The following is a 22,149-nucleotide window of genomic DNA, read 5'->3' as shown; positions in this document are numbered from 1 at the left end:
GAGAGAGTGGCAGACACCTGGAACAGACTGGCAGAGATAACTTCAGAAGCAGATATGATAGTGGTGATTGAGAGGCATTTAGATGCACACATGAAGATACCGGGACTGGTTCATATGCAGGCTGAGGAAGTATATTTTAACTTGTCCTCACATTCGGCACAGACATTGTGGGTAGAAGGGCAGTTCCTGGTCTGTCCTGTTCTATGTGAACTCAGTCTGGGCTCTGTGTATCAGGAGGGAACACCACACTGACGGAGAAAGCACTCCACTGCAGCACATGGGAGTGCTGGCCTTTATGGGAAAGGGATCATCTTAGGGGGCAGGTGTCTGCAGTGATACATTACTGGGGAGTTTCAGTACCACACGTCATTCGGTGATGTGGGAACGTAGTACCATCGGAGAATCAGTCCTGGAAAAGCACGGCAGTGTCAGAGCTACCAGCTTTCAGCTGAGACAGTTTTTAATTCATCCATCAAACGTGAGCCAGCACTTAACTAGTTGCCCTTGAGAAGGAAGTGGTGAGAGGGAGTCCTTGAGACGTTTGTTTTCTAACAGTGCTGTTAGGGAGGGACTTCCAAGGTTAATTAATGTTTCTCCCCTTTCTCGTTACACGTGAAACAGATTCTGCGGCACCCGAGATCGTTGCTCAATTTCAGCTTCAATAATGAATAATAACGTTCGCTGCACTTCCAAAGCAGCTCATTAGCTAATACCCGATCATTCCGTTATTTCCAGTTACAAAACTTGTGATTTAGTAATACAATTTAAGCAATCGGAATAACAGTGAAATTAGGAATTGAGTGCCAAAACCAAAATGAGTTCATTCAGATTGACAAAATGGCCAATTGCGTAACTGGGAAGGTGTATAAGCATTAATTTTTCCCACATCCTCAGGTCAATCGAAAGCACAGTTCAAACAATTACATGTAATGTTGTAAACACTGCACCAATTGTATACATACACATCTGGACCCCACAATCAGCTAAAAATTATTGATTGAAAATTAGTGTGTTACTGCAGGTGACCAAGACAGAAGCAGAATTCCATAAGACCGTAAGACCATAAGATATAGGAGCAGAATTAGGCCATTTGGCCCATTGACTCTGCTCCGCCATTTCATCATGGCTGATCCAATTTTTCTCTCAGCCCCAATCTCCTGCCTTCTCATCGTACTCTTTCATACACTGACAAAACAAGAATCTATCAACCTCCGTCTTGAATATACATAAAGACTTAGCCTCCACAGTGGCTTATGGCAACAAATTCCACAGATTCACCACCCTCTGGCTAAATAAATTCCTCCTCATCTCCATTCTAAAAGGACACCCCTCTATTCTGAGGCTGTGTCCTCTGGTCTTAGACTCCCATCATAAGAAACATCCTCTCCACATCCACTCTTTCAAAGCCTTTCACCATTTGATAGGTTTCAATGAGGTCACCCCTCATTCTTCTGAATTCTAGTGAACGCAGACCGAGAGCATTCAAACGCTTTTCATATGACAAGCCATTCAAGCCTAGAATCATTTTCACGAACCTCCTTTAAATCCCCGCCAGTCTCAGCACATCCTTTCTAAGCTAAGGGGCTCAAAACTGTTCAAAATTCTCCACGTGAAGACTCACCAATGCTTTATAAAGTCTGATAATTACATCCTGTTTTTGTATTCTAGTCCTCTTGAAATGAATACTAACATTGCTTTTGCCTCCCCCATTCACAAACTCAGCATGCAAATTAACCTTTAGGGAATCCTGCACGAGGACTCCCAAGTCCCTTTGCACCTCAGTTTTTTTGTATTTTCTCTCCATTTAGAAAATCATCAACCCTTTTCATTTCTTCCACCGAAGTGCATGACCATACACTTCCTGATACTGTAATCCATCTGCCGTTTGTTTGCCCATTCTCCTAATCTGTCTAAGTCTTTCTGCGCCTTGTTAAGCAGCTTCATGCACAACACCTTGTCAAAGGGCGCCTGAAAATCCAAGGAGACAATGTCACTGATTCTCCTTTGGGCCCACAGTTTTCAATATTGAATGTTTTTTTTTAAACTTGATCTACAGCTGATCAAGTGAATTGATTCTGACTACTGTAAATGGTGAACAACTTCATGCATAGGGCTCGTACCATAATTGGAGAGGATGTGTTGGATGGGCCAATGGTTTCTTTCTGTCTAGTGACTGTCCCTTGTATACCCCATATTTTTATTGCTCCACCTTTGATGAAGGTTGTTCAGTGGCCAAGACTTAATTTCTAGGTTTAATAGAATCTCAAAAGCGTTGATGGGTATGTGGAGAGAAGAAATAAAATTAAGGTAGTGTAGATGGGTGATTGATGGCAGTTACACACCCAAAGGGCCAAAGGACCTGTTTCTTTGCTGTATAGTGTCACTACTTCCCTGCAAATCCTGAGCCAATGGGTCATCTGCGTTTCTGTGGGCGAGGTCAGTACCTGATGATGTAGATGGAGTCTTTGGGCTTCCTCCAGGCTCGCCAAATTTAGCAACCTCTCCTCCTCAACCTGCAGCTGCTTCTGAGAGTCAACAAGCTGTTCCAAGGCACTCTTCACATGGTCTTTGTGCTGAACACACTCATCGACGGCAGACAGCATTTTGTCAGACTGGGGAGAAATAACAGGCACTTTAACAGGGCTGTGGTGTGAGAGTCTCACAAACCAAACCAAATGATGTTACAGGATTCATAAGCTGCATCAAGGGAATCTAGTTATTAGACACACAAGCACTGTGTCTACAAATGCATATCTTCGCTTACAAGATGCACTCTTTGCAAAAGGGATGCATTTTATGGAGTCCACAGCTTGACAAAACAGACACGCTCATGAGAGTAATGAAGGACAGCAAACACCCAAATTTCAGTTTTCTCTTTCGGCCAAATACACCTCAAAGTTAGTCCGAAATGCAATCACATAGAACCAGCGCTGGCGAACTTGGCAGACGATAAGCGGGCCCTTGATGCCCAGATGGATAACAGACTGCTTTGGCACTGGGTGTACTAGGACCACTTCCAGCTTTATACGCACAGAGAGTGGACACAACAATCTGTCAACAGTAATGTTCATCCTAATGTTTCACTTAAAACAACAATCATCTGCCTCATTGATAGATGAAAGAATTTCTCTTAACGCTTTGCTCAAGAAATTGTAGGCTATGCAATGAAAATATGGAATGGGTGTCTTGAGGCAATTCTTCTATTATCTACATAGTTCAAAAACTTATTTCGGGTTTTGAACAATGTCATGTGATACTTTCACTTTATAAAAATCCATCAATATGAAAAAATCATAAATAGAAGAAGGAAAGGTTGTTGGACCTTTGCATTCAATCTTCTGTTCTACAGGAATGATCTTTTACTTTAGCATCACTCTCCTTCTATTCCCTTAATATCCTAAACTCTATCAATCTCTGTCTTGAATATACTTGACTGCAAGACCAAAATTTACATTAAGGTCAAAGGTGATGTCATTCAAAATGAAAGGTTTCAGAGGAAGTTCATAAGAAAGATCCTGGGAAAGAAAGGCTGAATGTATGAAGATCATTTGATGTCTCTGGGTCTGTACTCTATGGAGCTCAGAAGAATGAAGGGGGTATCTCATGAAAATCCACTGAATACTGAAAGGCCCTGGTGGACTGGACGTGGAGAGGATGTTTCCATTAGTAGGGGAGTCTAGGATCCAAGGGCACAGCCTCAGAATAAAGGGATGTTCCTTTAGAACTAAAATGAGGAAGAATTCCTTCTGCCCAAGGATAGGAACTCGTTGCTAAGGAGGGTCGTGGAGGCCAAGTCATTAGGTGTATTTAAGGAAGAGATTGATAAGTTCTTGATTGGTAAAGGGGCTATGGGTTAAGGAGAAAAGACAGAAATACAGGGTTCAGAAAAATAACCCACTCAGTATGAATGAATACAGGAGAAGACCAGCTGGGCTGTATGGTTTAATTCTGCTCCTATATCTTATGGTCTTATGAAATCCAAACAAAGGAAGCTACAGAGGTATGAGTGGCAGATTGGTTGTGGTAGACTTTGAATCTGTATTTAAGTATGTAACAGAAGATAGGTAGGCTTTCAAGGAAATAATGCGTGATTTACTACAAATAGATATTCTTTTGCGGCACAAGTGCACAGCAGGGAAAGTGGGCTGAGTGAAATTGAGAATTGATTAAATTTAAGGAAAAGGCTGACAAGCCTATCAATTGTAACAGGAATGAGCTAAAGGAAGAACTCAGAGGGTCAGGCAGCATCCAGAGAGAGAAATGGACAGTCGACATTTCAGGTCACGATGCTTCAACTGGACCCAAGACTTTGATGTGCATTTCCCTCCTCAGATGCTGCCTGACCTGCCGAGTTCCTCCAGCAGCTCGGCTTCTGCTCCAGGCTCCAAAGCTGCAGTTCCTTGCCTCTCCAGAGAAAGCTGAGAGGCTGAGGAGCAGCGCACTTTAGAATTCAATAAAAGATAACCAAGGAAGTCATGTGGAAAAGGACAATAAATGATGAGAAAAACCAGCAAGGAACATAAAAACAGATCACAAGAGCAAAAAGGAAAAGGCTAGCACAAGTAAATATTTAATCCTGACAGAGTTTAAAATGGGGAATAATGCAATGGCTGCAGAATTAAACTCAGTGTCTGACTTCACAGAAATCTTCCAGATATTCTGTAAAAGCAAAGGTCCAGTGAAAATAAGGAAGCAAACAGAACAAGTATTAGTTAAAAGCAACACTGGAGAAGCTTTTAAAAAATTTCATTTAGAAATACAGAACGGTTTCAGGCTATATCACCCCCACCGCCCAATCGCACACAATTGACTAATTAACCTCCTGATCTACACGTCTTTGGAAAGTGATACATCTGAAGGAACTGATGGTTTACATCCTAGTTTTTAAAAAGTTGGCTACTAAAACTGCTTCCCAATTTTAAAAACAATTCAAGACTGATTCCTGCAGATCAGAAAGAAGTGAATATAACCCTACAAGAAAACAGGGAGGGAGACTACCAACCTGCTAACTTGACAGTGGTAATAGAGAAAAGCCAGAATCTACATTCCAACTGGAATTGGAATATTATTGTCACATGCACCAAGACAGATTGAAAAGTTTGTCTTGTATATTGTTCATAAAAATCAAATCATTACACAGTGCATTGAAGTAGAGCAATGTAACAGTAATAGAATGCAGAATGAAGCGTAACAATTACAGAGAAAGTGCAGCGCAGTAAACAATAAAGCACAAGATCATAACAAGGTAGATTGTGAGGGCAAGAGTCAATCTTGTCTGACAAGGAAATGATTTAGAACCATTAAACTGCAGGGTAGAAGCTCCCCTTGAGCTTGGCGGTACATATCTTCAGGCTTTTGTCTCTACTGCCCAATGGAAGAGGGGAAAAGAGGGGTCCAAGGTATGTGGGATTTTTGAGTAGGCTGGATGCTTCACCAAGGCAGCATGAAGTATAGACAGAATCACAGAGGAGAGGCTAGTTCCCATCATTAGGAGATCTAGGCCTCATATGGAGCCAGTGATCATTAATGGAGAATGTGTGGAGCAGGTTAAGACCTACAAGTATCTGGGAGTACAGTTAGACGAGAAGCTAGACTGGACTGCCAACACAGATGCCTTGTGCAGGAAGGCACAGAGTCGATTGTACTTCCTAAGAAGGTTGGCGTCATTCAATGTCTGTAGTGAGATGCTGAAGATGTTCCATAGGTCAGTTGTGGAGAGCGCCCTCTTCTTTGTGGTGGCGTGTTGGGGAGGAAGCATTAAGAAGAGGGACGCCTCACGTCTTAATAAGCTGGTAAGGAAGGCGGGCTCTGTCGTGGGCAAAGTACTGGAGAGTTTAACATCGGTAGCTGAGCGAAGGGCGCTGAGTAGGCTACGGTCAATTATGGATAACTCTGAACATCCTCTACATAGCACCATCCAGAGACAGAGAAGCAGTTTCAGCGACAGGTTACTATCGATGCAATGCTCCTCAGACAGGATGAAGAGGTCAATACTCCCCAATGCCATTAGGCTTTACAATTCTACCGCCAGGACTTAAGAACTTTTTAAAGCTATTATTAATGCTTTTTGAGATGGTGATTTAGATGCATATCATATTTTTTTTTACTGAGTTAATGATTGTATGTAATTAGTTTTGCTACAACAAGTGTATGGGACATTGGAAAAAAAGTTGAATTTCCCCATGGGGATGAATAAAGTATCTATCTATCTATCTATCTATCTATCTATCTATGTGCTGAGTTGTGTCCACAGCTCTGCATTTTCTTGTGGTCACGGCAGATCAGTTGCCATACCAAGCTATCATGCATCCTGATAAGATGGTTTCTGTATTGCATTGATAAAGATTGGTGAGGGTCAAAGGGGGCATGCCAAATTTTATTAGCCTCCTGAGGAAGTAGAGATATTGGTCAGCTATCTATGTGATTGGAAGAGGACAGGCTATTGGTGACGCTCACTCCCAGGAACTAAAAGCTCTCAACTTCAACCTCAACACCATTCATGCAAACAAGAACATACGGTACGCACCACTACCCTATGTGAAGTCAATTATCAGCTCTTTTGTTTTGTTAACATTGAGTTAGAGGATATTATCATAACACCAAGTTACTCAGCTCTTTATCTTCTTCCTGTACTCTGACTCATCATCATTGAGGTCTGATCCACTATGGTGGTATCAATTGCAAACTTGTAGGTGGAGATAGATCAGAATCGGGACATGCAACCATTAGTGTACAGGGAGTAGAGTAGGGGCTGAGGATGCTACCTTGTGGAGCACCAGCATTTAGAATAATCCTGGTAGAGATGTTGCTGCCCATCCTTACTGATTGCAGTCTGTCAGTCAGGATCTAATTGCAGATGGAGGCATTGTTTCCCAACATCAAGAGTCTGCTTGGAAACTCTTGAAGCACTTCATGAGGATGGATGTCAGAGCCACTGGGCAGTCATCATTAAGGCACATTGCATTTTCTTCGGTGCTGGGATGACATTGATTTACTTAAAGCAGGCAGGAAGCTCAGAATAAAGCAAGGAGAACCTCAGGACTCACACCACCAGGCTCAGGAACAGCTATTACCCCTCAACCATCAGGCTCTTGAACCAAAGGGTATAACTTCACTTGCCCCATCACTGAAATATTCCCACAATCTATGGGCTCACTTTCAAGGACTCTTCACCTCATGTTCTTGATACTTATCGCTTATTTATTTAATTAAGCGATTATTATTATTTTGTTGTTTTCCTTTCTTTTTGTATTTGTTTGTTGCCTTCAGCACATTGGTCTTGTTGGGTGTGGTCTTTCACTGACTCCTTTGTGTTTCTTGTATTTGCTGTGAAACCCACAGGAAAGTGAATCTCAGGGTGACATATATTTACTTTGAATTCTGTAATCTGCAAAGTTATCAATTGTTGTTGAAATAATGGCTTAAACAAGTAGAAAAATGAATAATCAAAGAAAAGCTAAAATTTTTCTTGGATAATAGTCATGCACTGGAATGACTGCCAATATTTTGAAGATGATTCATTATTATTAATTATGTTGACTGCACCCCCGTCTCACCTAATGCTGGAGCACAGCCAGTGCAACATGTGTGGCCTTTGGGGAGGTTGGAAATCAGTCTGTTGAGGGAAGGGAAGGATCTGGTCCTCAGTGCATGACCTCCTGCACTTGCCAACGGGGGCAACTTGGTACAGAACTCAGCAGCAGGGAAGAAAGGGTGCATCAGAGCGGTGAAGGATTGGCAGGGAATATGGTCATGGTGTTGGTCAAAGGGATGTGTCAGGTGGAAATCAAATGACATGATGCCGATGGGAAGGCAACACGAACTGGCAGATTTTACATAAATTAGGAAATATAACTATTCACAACTCTCCCAGCTCTAAGAAAATTAAGCAAAATTGCAGAAGCTGAATTAAAAACAAATGAAAAACTTGGCAAGCCGGGCAGCATATTTGGAAAGAGAAACAGTTGTTGGTAGCATTTCAAATCTGGCACCCTCTGTCAGAACTACTCGAAGCACTAGTTCTGTTTGAAGAGCATAGTACACAGTTAGACCAGCTCCACATCACACCACTCTCTTAACTATTTCTCATACCTCAGCAATTTGCTTCAGGAGCTCCTTGAACTCTGCTGATAGTTCAGATAGTTCACTTTCTTTTCTTTTTGCTTCATCCTCACAGGAGTTCGGTATCAGTGCATCAAGTCTGTATCGTAACCACAACAGGCTAGGCTCCTCTTTGTCGGCCTCTTCCTTAATTTGCTGAACATGTGAAAAATCCATTCATATTACCATTTTCATCCTTGCTTTCAAATTCGTCTGTGACCCCTCCCCTCCTTGCTGTACAACATTGTCCAGTCATGCATCATTCCTCAACACCACCACCCCCCCATCATGTTCCTTTGGTGACTCACCCATTTCAATTAGTTTTGTCCCACCAATGCCACCTGTGCCTTCTGTCACTTGAATTGCAGACAGAGTACTGAAATTCCATCCTCAAACCTCCCCTCCCTTAGCTATTCTTTGCAGTGCATCTTTTAGGCCAATTCTGATCACCTATGCTGATGTCACCTAGAGTAGGCTTTGGCCCATTCTGTGAACAGTGAAGCTGATTGAGACTTTTAACATAGGAAGCTGCAGAGGAGGGTGGGACAGCACCAATGTGTCCTTGTACAACCAGAGGCAAGGCAGCTATCACTGAGCCGGGACCCATGCCCTGGGGGAAGCTTCACCTAATGAAAGGGTATAACACTGTGACATCATTCCCCAGCCATGTTCATCTTTGAGTACAGTCTTATGTTGGATTATTCCTGAACCATCATCAGAGCAGTCCTTACCACCTGTCCTCTATCCACAGTGACCACTTGGAGCTCCCGGTTGCCAGCCATTTCAACTCCCCTTCCCATTCCAACATCAACCTTGGTTGGAATGGGAAGGGAGATGACCTATCCTGGACCTCCTCTACTGTCACCCCATGTACCACCTGGGTGGTCTATCACCAGATGGCAGACATTGAATTCTCCACACCAGCAGTCTCTTTCAATGATGCCCAGTCTCTGTTTTCAGCTCTGACCATTCCCACTGTCTCCCTCCTCGGACTGACAATGCTTCTGCTTCTGCTTTTGTTTTGTATCTACAAGTCTTCATTCCATTGGGCATAACAACAAACCTCCAGTGCAGATTTCAAATCTCTATACTTCTTGGGATCATTAGTTCCAGATTTCATCTCCGTTAGCTGCCTTCTCTTTGCCAGAATCCAGTTTAGCAGTTCAGAAGACCTAAAGGAAAATTAAAAATGAGGAAATTTCAAGAACTTGCTTGTGAGAGGCAGACATATTAAGATACAGTTAGTGGGGTGCTGAATGTAGCAACGTTAGGTAACCATTGCGAAAGAAGAAACTTTATAAAAAGAAATTAGCAATGAAATGGGATTTGAGCACCACTCACAGATAATGACAACCAAGTGGCCTTCTTGTGTCGTGTTATTCCTACTAACTGAATGACTCCATCATACATTTTTGCACACCAGTGATTGAAATTGCTTCACCAATCTCATTACTTCACCTCTGCCTCAAACAACTCCATATGCATGGCAATTCCATCTAATCCCAAACTCCTCCTTCACGTTCTCTTCCAAATTCATTGCTCTTCCATTTTCCTGTCAACTTGTTCTCCACCAGACTCCCTTACACACCCACTACCAAATTCATTGTGTAAAGCCTCACCTTCACTCAGGTCCTGACTTCTATCATCGTTCACAACAGCCTTTGAGAATTCCTCTACCATTGTCCTGTTACTCCAGGAGGGATTACCCTGAGCAAATGAAGAGAGGACTGAAACAGTGCTACACTGTTGTCAAGCCAGAACATCCACTGAGCACGGCACCTTAATTTCTCTTTATTAAATCAAAGAGCAGAGTCATAGAGTAATACAGCACAAAAACAGATCCTTCAGTCTGTTCGACCATGCCAACCATGATGCCCATTTGCTCATGTATGGCCTATCTCCTTCTAGATTTTTTCTATCTACATTATTTCTTGGTTCATTGGCTCTATATGTCACTGGCTGGCACCAGAATTTATTGTTCTACAAAAGGAAAGAACATTTCCTTCCCTGAAGAACGCCAGTGGTCTGGAAGATTTTTTTCTTCTCTTTATTAGTTTGCATTTAAATTGCCAATTGCAACGGTGGGGTTCAAACTCATATCTCCGGGATAATGGTCCAGAACTCTAGCTTCCGGACCATTAAATTAACCACAGTGCTGCTGTGTTCATGAGCATCCTGGCAAATACCTGCTTTCCATCCTCATCCTTACAACAGTCAAACTGCCTTCCTTCCACATTTGCCAGCTCTCTCTTTTCACAGACATTCCTCTTGACATTTTCAGTGTTACTATGTGAATACTTTGGTTTTCCGAGCCCAGTGACCACCTCAAGCAACATGTCATCAAATACTTCATGATTGCTCCGGAAGGCAAAAACAATCAAATTCTCCAAACACAAGCTGCCCCATCCTATCTCTCTCCTCTGTCCTTTTGCATTTGGTTTGAGAGGCTGAGTAACAAACAGGTTAGTTAGTTTTAGTTTAGTTTATTGTTTCTGTGTGCCCGAGAGACGCTGGATTGCGTAGCGGGAGAGTTCAAACGCAAGCAGGGGCAGTCAGGACATTCTGCACCCACAATTCCTGAGAAGACAATGGATTGTGCATAATTGGGCACATGGCAAGAACCAATAATAGGAAGTTAGGTTTAATCAGAGTGGCCTTTGTGGGAATGGGCAGTGTTAAGAGTGGGGAACTTAGGCTTGGGCTCATAGGGGCTTCGGCGAGGAGAGATGAAGTCTGTAGGTAAATCATTTCATTTAATTTTCCTTTCTAATTGCACAGTTAGAGTAGTGGGGATACCAGTAAGGATAGTAGAATGCTCCTCTTGCAGGATGTGAAAAGGCAGGGAGACTTCCAAGGTCCCTGATGACTGCACCTGCAAGAAGTGAATCCAGCTGCAGATTCTTTCAGACTGGTTTAAGGAACTGGAGATGGAACTGGAAGAATTCTGGATTAATATGGAGGCTGAGAGGTTGATCAACCCAAGCAGGACACAGGTAACTAGGCGAGTGTCAGGAGGGGGTGGGGGAGAGGGAGAGGCAGACAGTGTAGAGTACTTCTGTGGCCATTACCCTCAACAGGTATAGCTCATTGGATACTGCTGGGGGGTGGGGTGAGGAGGGACGGATGAACTAGCAGAGGAAAGCCACGGCAGTCAGATCATTGGCATTGAGTCTGCCTCAGAATACAGATTTAAAACAGAGATTTGGAGGAATTTCTTTAGACAGAGGGTGGTAAATCTGGTGGAATTCATTGTTGCAGATGGTGTGGAGGCCAAGTCATTGGGTAGGGAGGGGGAAGAAGAGGACTGCAGTAGTGAAAGGAGATTCCATAGTTAGTGTAGCAGACAGGAGATTCTGTGGACGTGAAAGAGACACCCAGATGCTATGTTGCCTTCCAGATGCCAGGGTCAGGAATGACTCGGATTGGATCTACGTTCTAAAGGGGGAGAGTGAGCAGCTGTTAGTCATGGGACATATTGGTACCGGGGACAAAGGGAGGAGGTCCTGAAGAGAGAAATTATGAAATTATGTAATAAGTTGAAAAGCAGGACCTCCAGGTTAGCAATCTCTAGATTGCTGCCTGTGCCACGCACCTGTGAGGGTAAAAGTAGTAGGATTTAGCAGATGAATGTATGGCTAAGGAAGGGTTTCAGATTTCTTGATCATCGGGGAAGATATGAAGTGTACAAAAAGGATGGGTTCCACCTGAACCTGAGGGGACCAACATCCTTACAGGCAGGTTTGCTAGAGCTGTTGGCGAGGGTTTAAACTAATTAGGCAGGGGATTAGAACTGGAGTGATAGGGCTGAGCATGCGGCAGTTGGTATACAAGTTTGTAGATGCAGTTTGTAGTGAGAATGTGATCAAGGACAAGCAGATAATAGGGCAAAATTGCAGACAACGGAATGAGTTGAAGTGTAACAGGAGCAAAACTGAAAGGGGCGACGAACACAAAACAGAAGGTGTTATATTTGAAAGCACATATTATACAGAATAAGGTAGATGATCTTGTAGCACAGGTCAAGATTGGCAGGTATGACATTGTGGACACCATCGAGATGTGGCTGAAAGAAGATCATAGTTGGGAGCTTAACATCCAAGGATACACTTTGTATCGAAAGGACAGGCAAGTAGGCAGAAGGGATGAGGTGGTTCTATTGGTTAAAAATAATCAAATGCTTAGAAAGAGGTGACACGTAATCTGAAAATGTAGAACCCTTGTGGGTAGAGCTAAGAAACTGCAAGGGTAAATATACCCTCATGGGAGTTATATACTGGCCTCTGAATAGTCGCCAGGATGTTGGGTACAAATTACAACAGGAGGTAGAAGAGGCATGTAAAAAGGCCAATATTATGATAGTCATGGTGATTTCAATATGCAGGTAGATGGGAAAATCAGGTAAGTGCTGTATCCCAAGAGATGGAATTTGTAGAATGCCTATGAGATGGCTTTTTAGAGCAATTTGTGGTTGAGCCCATTAGGGGAAAGGGAATTCTGGATCGAGTGTTGCGTAATGAACTGAATTTTATTAGGGAGCTGAAGGACTGGGAACTCTTAAGAGACAATGATCATAATGTGATAGAATTCACAGTTTGAGAGGGAGAAGATAAAGCAGGTGTTCCCAACCTGGGGGTCCATATGAGGAGTTTTTGATGGTTTTGGGCCTGTATTCACTAGAATTCAGAAGAATGAGGGGTAACCTCAATGAAACCTATTGAATGGTGAAAGGCCCTGATAGAGTAGATGTGGAGAAGATGTTTCCTATACAGGGGGAGTCTAGGACCAGAACAGAAGGGCGTCCATTTAGAACAGAGATGAGGAAGAATTTCTTTAGCCAGAAGGTAGTGAATCTGGAGAATTCATTGCCACAGCCCGCTGTGGAAGACAAGTCACTGGATATGTTTAAAGTGGAACCTGATATATTATTGATTAGGCAGGGCGTCAAAGGAGGTGGTGGGGGAATGGGGTTGAGGGGGTTAATAAATCAGCCATGATAGAATGGCAAAGCAGACTCGATGGACTGAATGGCCTAATTCTGCTCCCATGTCATGGTCTTATATACACCACGGTGCAATGAATTTCCTTGCACAATCCCATAATGTGAATGTAAAAATCTGGGGTATTGCACAGTACTGTATATTGGTTAAATAGGAAGGTGGTTGGGAAACAGAAATAAGAGTACTTAGCTTTGTATTAGCTTTGAATTAAGTATTACTTGGTAACTGGAAAGATAGCAAAAGTCTTAAGACACCCAAGATAGATAGATAGATAGACAGATAGATAGAAATACATATATTTATGTACCTTTAAAAAATCAGTCTTCTACATTCCATGGAATAAAGTCCTTACCTGTCCAATGTCTCACTATAAATTGTTCCCTCAAGTCCTGTCAAAATCCTTGTAAATCTTTCCTGCACTCTTTGCAGTTTAATATCATCTTTCCAATAGCAGGGTGACCAAAACTGAACACCATACCCCAAAGTGTGGCCTCACCTGGGTCCTCTACAACTGCCCCATGACCTTGCAATTTTCATCCTCAATGCCCTGACTTAAGAAGGCCAGCATGCCAAAAGCCTTTATCACTACCCTATTTACCTGAGACTCCACTTTCAGGGAAAAATAAAGAGTTTTCCTTATGTTTATGATGTATGCCTTGTCCAAAGGAAACACATAGGAAAAAGTCATCCACTCATGAGATCAGAAAAGTTGTACATCTATGACCCATCCATTTAAAGAGATATACATATCATTTTAATGAAGTCAGTCTGTGGAATTCCTTGTGGAGCAGATATGTTACTTTAGACCAGATAGCTCAAATAACTTTTGTGTGCTATAGATTTGATGTATAAGTAGTACTTTGCAAGTCCACATTACCTTGTCTCAAACTCTCTCCACTTGTCAGGCTGATCCAGTATTTTCTGATAGGTGGCATCAATCAATCCTTTCAACTCTCTCAGGGTCATTTTGTCCATTTCATGCTTTGCCCTGATCGCCTCATACTTCTTAGTTTCTGGAAGCTTTTGGCAGAGATCTCCAATCACCTTGCCCCTTTTCTTGCACCACTCGAACTTGCCTTTCTCCGAAAAAAATTCCTGAAAAAGTTATTGATTGATCTAGCTGGTTAGTCCGTCTCTCAGCTGAGGTGTACCCACTCCAGCCAGACATACAGGAGAGTTCAACCCTGCCCGATCACCCAGAGCACAGTGGGGTGCTCTGTGACAAGTAACTCAACTCCTTACTTCCCAAGGCCTGTCCGCCACCCATGAGGCCCAAGCAGGGGCTAACTTTCACTTGCCTAGATAGGTGCTGCATCAGCATTAAGTAACACCACTCGTATCCAAAAGTCTGTCTTGAAGACATTCAGAATCTGAGTCTCGTCAGCCCTATTGGGCTGAGTGCTCCAACATTCACCATCCTCTGGGTGAAGAAGCTTCTTCCCCCCTCAGCCCTCAATGACTGCCAGATTTTTTGAATGTGGTGCCTGATTCTAGAAAATCCAGCCAGGGGAAGGTCACCCCCACACTGACCCCATCGTGGCCCACTAGAATTGTGCAAGATTCAATGAGATCCACTCTTCAACACACTCAAGAGTATAGGCCCAGTTACTTCATCCCTACTCATTGGACAACCCCCACCTCCAATCCAGGAATCAGTTTGGTGAACTTCCATTGTTTGTGTATCATTCCTTAGTGGGTAAACGAGACCTCAACACAACCCTTCATCATAGAATAAAGTGCCTTGTACTCAGAACCTCCAGCAATAAAACCCAACATTCCATTTGCTATCCTGATTGCCTGTAGTACCTGCACACTAATGTTCAGTGATTCATTAACAAGGACCCTCTGAATGATGACACCTCCACCTTATCACCAAATAAAAATGCTCAAGTTAAAAATACTCCACTTCTCTTTTTTCCTACATTACGTTTAATCCTTGCCCCATACACCCCGCTTTTCCATCCACCTCAAGGCTCTCTGCAATCTGCTCACAACTTATCTGAGAAATCCAGCTTTGTGTCGTCATTAAGCATGGATATATTAGATTACTCATCCAAATCATTGATACAGATTGTGAACAGTTGGAACTCCTACTTCCGTCATCACAAAATCCCAATGTAATAACTGCCCTTTTATTCCTATTCTCTGTTCCCTTTCTTTCTTTCTTTCTCTGGCCATGAACCAATTCAAAATCTGCACCAATATATTACCCCTAATACCATGTCTTCTAATTTTACTTAATAACCTTTTGCATGGCATGTTATCAATAGTCCCAGGTATATAGTCCTGATTCCACCATGCTGTGTATTTAAGTAATATTTGAGTCATCTTGTGTGTCTGTGTGTGTTGATCATGCATTCTAGGTCACTTAAATAATTCATCATGGGTGATCATAGGTGTAAAACGTGAATTGCATACATCATCACACGACCATGCATTCCTCGCTTAAAGTAAACATGAAGTTAGGACTCCCATGTCTTCCTTTGAATTAGCCTAATGCTTTGAAGTTACAAAAAGTAACACACCACATCCACTGCTTCCCCCTTTAACTCCCACCGGTTACAATCTGAAAACAAACTAACAGAAACAAAACTTGATTCTTCTTTTGTGAATCCTAGAGACACAGTGCAACATGTTTGGAAGCAGGACGCCACAGCTCCAGGAACGCTTTCGAACTCAAGCCTGAGGTGCAAAATTAAAGCTAGGGTTGAGTATAAACGTCATCAGGGACCATTTGGACTGAATGGCTGTTTCTCTTCTAGAAATGCTATACAATCCTCTGCAGCTTGGCTGATATCCACCCACTGAAAATGTAGACCAGAAGAAACAGGAGCAGGAGCAGGCCACTTGGCCCGTCAACTTTCTCCCTCTTGAACTTCTACAAAAGCTCCCAACTCAATGAATACTTGTTGAAGGTGGCTGCTTCACTGCCAGCCACACATTGAAGTCACCTTCAGGTGCTAGTGACCTTGATCTTTTATTTTTTCCCCCACCATGCTTACCCTGTGTTGTTCGATGAGTTCTTCACTGCTCATGCTGGCTAACAGCTTGCACTCCCGACTCAGTTCGGACTTGCACTCTTCCACAGTCTCCACCAGTTTATTTCTGGCTGCCTCAATCTGAAGCTGGAGCAAGTGGTAGGGAGCTTCGGCCTGAAGGTCCTAGAAACATCCAAAGAATACAATGAGAACCACAAAGGTAAATCTATATCCAGGTGATTTCAATCCTCCAAGCTGCTCTGGATCAAATACTATGGAATATTATGACTGGTACCCAAATCACATCTATTTACAATGAGAAGAAAAATCTAAACTCATTTTGTACCAACGTCAAACTACGTCAAAAGTTCCCTGTCAACTTCCAAATTCTTGCCCCAACACCACAAGTATCAAAAATGTGCTAAAAAAAATCAAGCTCCAAAGTACAGTCATGGAGCGCTCCGTGGGCCTTTATCTCACAATTAAATGAAAACAAAACTGCAGATGCTGGAAATCTGAACCAAAAACAAAAAATCCTGGAAACACTCAGCAGATCAGGCAGCATCTGTGGAGAGAGAAACAGTCAGTGTTCCAGGTTGACAGCTGATTCGCTTCCCACAGATACTGCCTGATCAGCTGAGGATTTCCACCATTTTAATGATTAATAATACACTAACTGAGCTGCTTACATTCCCTCGTCCAAATCATTGATACAGATTGTGAACAGTTGGAACTCCTATTTCTGTCGTCACAAAATCCCAATGTAATAATTGCCCTTTTATTCCTGCTCTCTGTTCCCTTTCTTTCTTTCTCTGGCCATGAAGCAATTCAAGATCTGCACCAATATATTTCCCCTAATACCATGTCTTCTAATTTTACTTAATAGCCTTTTATATGGCATCCTATCAATACTCCCAGGTACATAGCCCTGGTACCATCATGCTGTGTATTTAATATTCAAGTAATATTTGAGTAATCTTGTGTATATATACTGGTTAATTAAGTATTCTTGTTTATTTAAATAATTCATCACAAGTATGGGAGGTCTGAACTAACTGAAAATGACTAAGGTATCAGAAGAAATACCCCCGGGTGGGCATGTCCAGTACAATAGGTATATTATTAAAGCAAGAGTGATGTCAGGACACTTTGTCACACCAAAGACAGTGGGAAGCTTTCTCTCAAAAGGTTGTGAATGCTGAGGCTCATTTGAAAATCAAGAAGCTGATATGTTGTTTCTTGGAAAGGATATTTTTGTTTCATTTTATTCAGGGGCTCTGGGCATCCGAGGTATCTGAGAATTTTGTACAAAGGACAATAAAGAAGAAAGTCAGATTGGGTGTGAGACATGGAAGGGAAAATGCAGGAAGTGGTGCTCCATGTCTCTGCTGCTCTTGTCTTTATGGGCACTAGACGTTAAGAATGTGTTAAGTGCTGTTGAAGAACCCTTAGCAGGTTGTGAAGTTCACTTTCTCCATGAAATACACACAGCCTTGGTGAGGGGAATGAATACATAGAGAGGTGAGTGGAATGCCTGTCAACGGGCTGCTTTCCCCTTGGTGTGAGAAAGCTTTAAGGTGTTCAACGTGTATCCCACAAATATTCCATCACACTCGTAAATGGGAATGTTATGGATAGTGAAGTGTTTTAGAATGTCAGGAAGTGAGCCATTTGCTGTCAGGCACCCACCCCTAAGCCTTTCTTCTAGTCGTTTTGAGCTTCTGGTCAAGAGGGAGCCGAGAATATTGGCAGGAGGTGATTCAGCAAAGGTGTCATTGGTTATCAAGAGGCAACTTAATGTTCTGTTTTCGGAGATGGTCACGACTTGGCATTTGTGCGAGGTGAATGTTACTAGCCGCTTGCCAGATTGAACCTGTATATTGTCCAGGCTCCTGCTACATGAAGAACTCTTCATTCATGATCAAACATTCCCAAGTACCTCCTGAAGGCAGAAGGAGAGACTCTGATGAATCAGCTGAAAACCACTAGGCCAAGGACACCACCCAAACAGATGCTTGCAGTGGCATTCTGCAGCGGAGATAAATGGCCTCCAACAACCATAAATAGCTTCCTCCGACCTTGCAGAGAGATTATCCCCACATTCCCTTTGACCTCGGCCTTACTACGGTTCCACAATACCAGCTACAGACACTACCTTGAAATCAAGCCGGTGAACCCGCGTTATCTTTGGAATTCAGCTCTTTTTATTTATCATGAGCTTTGAAGACTGAGCTGGTGTTTAATTGCCATCCCTCGTTGCCTTTGAGATGGCGGTGATCAAATGTTTACTTTAATCACTGCAGTCGTTGAGATGTGGGTACACCCACAATACTGCATTTGGATCAAGTGTCTGGTAGAGCTTACAACCAAGCGGTCACGGGGGAGGATCTCAAAGAAGCATCAGGGGATGGGTCGTTAAGCGCTAGGGAACAAAACAGTATGTAGAGTAAACCTATGGCTTAAGCAAATTGTTCAGCAAGTTTGAGGGAGTGAATGGCCGACCCTTGTCCTAATAACAATTGCACCCCACCCCCACCCCCCAGTGGCTCAGCGCCCAGTGCTAACCTTCCACTGTTTGTGCAGGCTTCGGACTGTCTCCTGGAGACTCTGCTGCTCCTGTTCTGGAAGGATGTCAGTCAGCTCATCACAAGCCTTCAAAAAGGCATTGAGTATCCTCTGGTCAAAGTGGCTGAAGAAATCCTAGCGGGAAATAAATAGATTGTGAGTAAGAGCCACGTTATCTTGTCAGCCTACGTCTGAACCTACACAGCACAAGTGTACTGACTGCCTACTAGATGGTCAGAGCTTGGCTCCAGCCCTGAATCACAGGAAATGCAGTTCAACAGGGTTTGACTGTTTCTTCCAACAGTTTAGTGAGTTCACAGTCCAGAGATCTGACTTGCAAACAGAATTGCATTCACTGGCCAAAGCTGAAGGGGTTTAGCCTTTAGTGGGTTTGGTTACTAGTCTCACCATCATCCACCCTCAACAGGCAGGTCAGTGCTGTGCAGAGGTGTGAAGGTAGGGGTTATGGAGGGATCAGAAGTGGAAGGGGTGAGCAATTTCAAGTTCCTGGGTGTTAACATCTCTGAGGGTCTATCCTGGGCCCAACATATTGATGCAATTACAAAGAAGGCATAACAGTGGCACTGTTTAATTAGGAGTTTGAGGAGATTTGGTTTGTCACCAAAGCCACTCGCAAATTTCTACAGATGTAAGGTGGAGAGCATTCTAATTGGCTGCATCTCCGTCTGGTATAGGGGGGGAGGGGGCTACGGCACAGGACAGGATAAAAATAACCCGCAGAACATTGTGAACTCAGTCAGTTTCATCATGGGTACTAACCACCGTAGCATCCAGGACATCTTCAAATGGTGATGCCTCAAAAAGGCAGCATCCATCACTAAGGACACCATCAGCCAGGACATGCCCTCTTCACATTGGTACCATCAGGGAGGAGGTACAGAAGCCCCAAGACACACACTCAATGATTCAGGAACAGTTTCTTACCCTCTGCCATGTGATTTCTGGGTGGATAACGACCCCATGAACACTACCCCACTACTTTTATTTTTGCACTACCTATACAATTTAACTATTGGGTATATATACATACTATAATTATTATCATGTATTGCAATGTACTGGTGCCACAGAACAACAAATTTCTTGACATAGGCTGGCGATATTAAACCCGATCCTGATTCTGACTCTTTATGAACCTGTTCTGGGAGAGTTCTCCTGTTGCACTTGCCTAAGCAACAGGACAGGAATGGTATGTGCAGCCAGGCCTCACCAGAACACCCAGTCCTCACCGTGTGCCTTGTGAGAAGCCGCTCAGGGTTCCCCTCTTCCACCAGGGCCGTCTGAGCCGAGTGCAGGACCATTTCCAGCTCCTTCCTGCAGTCCTCAAACCTCTTCAGCAGGTTGGTGTTGGTTTCCATGTGCTTCCTCCACTTCATTCCCTGTTCCACCATGTCCTGTCAGAGGATGCCACACAGGATGAAGGATTATGAACGAGCAATCTGTGTCTCCCAAAGTGTCATCATTCAAAAGTGGCAATCACATTATGCAGTACAGGAGTCAGTGGTCAGCAGCATATTGAAGGGCCAAACTGCTTTGGCTATTGACTGAGACATCATTATAAGCCGGGGGATAACGCCCCCTTACTTCTCTGCAGAAGTCTATGTCCCCTCCAGAAGGATGGACTATATTTAATTGACTGTGAAGCACTTTAGGATTGAGAAGAGCATGACATAAACGCAAACACAATGAAGAAAATAACCATAGACTCAGTTAAGGGTGTGAACCTTGGAGCAGAGAAGGTTGAGGATAGACCTGAAAGAGCTGTACGAAACTATGGGAGGTAAGTCTGAGTTTCACCTGGGATGCAGCTTGAATCTGAAGGAGTTTCTTCTGAAGCAGAGAGGAGTCCAGGTGCGTCATCACCTTGCTGGAGTTGATCAGTTTCTGGACTGTCTGCAAATTCCACTCTGCTATAGACACAGCTTTTTTGCACTCTTCTTGGCAGCTTGTCAGTTCCTAGAGGGGAATGAAGGGGAGACACTTGAGTTATGAAAACTTGTCATCTAGCTCTGCTGCGCACGGGCAGAATTTTGACCAACCTGGTGCTGCATCTTGAAGACGTCTGCAGAATGGCCGTCGGCGTCCGTAGCCGAGGTGATCTGACTGGCTCTGTTTGCTGCCTCATAGAAGGCAGTGATCTGTTTCTCCAGCTCGTCTACGGGACCCAGCAACTGCTGAGCTTCCAAGAGTAAGCTCTGACAGCGCTCTCGAACCTGCACAGCAGAACAGACAAGAGATGAACAGGGACATCAGCTGGGTACCAAATCTCTATTGAATATTCTGTTACTAGCTGGATGTTAGCATAAATTTCATTAAACGTGTTGCTGGACTCTGGTGTAGAATTGTTAATTTCCTTGTAGTTTAACTTTCATATCCCGCTTATATTTTTATATAATCACCTATATATGTGTAATTGTTCTGAATTTTCCAGTAATAATGCTATAGTTGCTTCTGTATTTTTCTAGAAACTTTGTAAGTTTATAGTAGAAGGTGACACACTGCATGAACCTGGCTACTCAATGGGTTAATTGTTATCACTGGAATTCGTGTCATCTCTAGCTGAAGTATGAAATGACCAGGGTTACGCTGGCAAGTCTGGTCTTTTCTTTGTTATCTTAACACTTCTTCTTTGCTCTTGTAACACTTGATAAAACGATCATAAGCAGTAAGTTTTGAATGCCTCACTCTTGACTTCCAAAGAAGGTTTGGATCACAAAGCATCAAGATCCGACAGTGTCCAGATCCAGATGAAATGGTTGTGAGCTTGGCCCCTCTTCATGGGTACATGGGTACATAATCCAGGCTGGTACTCAAGTCCAGTATCAGCCAAGCAGTGTGCACTGGCAAGGGCAGCACCGAGACAATGCTGCACTGTGAGAGGGCCAGGACTGAGGACAGGCTGCACAATCGAAGAGACAGTGCTGAGAGAATAATGCAGTATCAGGTACCTCTCCTAAAGCGTGGCTCTATAAGGGCTTGCAACTGCAGGTTGAGGTGCAACCTAGGGCACTCTCCAAAGAAGAGGAAAGAAGTTCACCTAGTAATCTGTTTGTTAGAGCTTAGCTGACAGAAACATCTACAAAGTATCAGTGGTCTTGGGACATTCTGTAGCTGTGAAGCAGACCAGAATTTAATTTATTTATTTTAATATACATTTCTTATTTAATTTATAGTTGTTTTAATTATGTATTGCAATGTACTGCTGCTGCAAAACAACATAATTCATGACATACTGTATGCCGGTGATATGAAACCAGATTCAGGCTCTGAGATACAGGAAGTACCTCGCTCTACTGGTGGTTTCCACTCGTTCTCCATTTCCATTAAAATAAGAGCATCTAGAACAACGGGTAAATCATTAGGGTCAAAGGACTGAAAAAAACTTGACCAAAGTGATCCACAGGTGGACAGTAAAATTGACCCAAGAGCAAAAGTATTTTGCCTTGTAATATCTTGTTAAGCAAAACAACAGATCCACCAATCCTGTG

At 43.1% G+C, this 22,149-nt stretch overlaps 1 protein-coding gene across 1 annotated transcript in view; it reads right to left on the bottom strand.

Moving 5' to 3' along the window:
• The window catches only part of LOC140730671 (nesprin-1-like), a 626,730-nt gene that overhangs the window by 481,292 nt on the left and 123,289 nt on the right, over positions 1 to 22,149 (bottom strand). The window contains 9 exon segments of the mRNA XM_073051428.1: positions 2,445 to 2,612; positions 8,092 to 8,256; positions 9,164 to 9,272; positions 13,975 to 14,192; positions 16,100 to 16,258; positions 18,641 to 18,775; positions 19,891 to 20,055; positions 20,459 to 20,617; positions 20,701 to 20,874. Coding sequence (XP_072907529.1) covers positions 2,445 to 2,612; positions 8,092 to 8,256; positions 9,164 to 9,272; positions 13,975 to 14,192; positions 16,100 to 16,258; positions 18,641 to 18,775; positions 19,891 to 20,055; positions 20,459 to 20,617; positions 20,701 to 20,874 — 1,452 coding nt within the window.

This window comes from Hemitrygon akajei, chromosome 7 (genome assembly GCF_048418815.1).
Source record: "Hemitrygon akajei chromosome 7, sHemAka1.3, whole genome shotgun sequence".
NCBI lineage: Eukaryota > Metazoa > Chordata > Chondrichthyes > Myliobatiformes > Dasyatidae > Hemitrygon > Hemitrygon akajei.
Note: the sequence above shows the minus strand (reverse complement) of the source record. Positions and strands in the feature narration are given on the sequence as shown.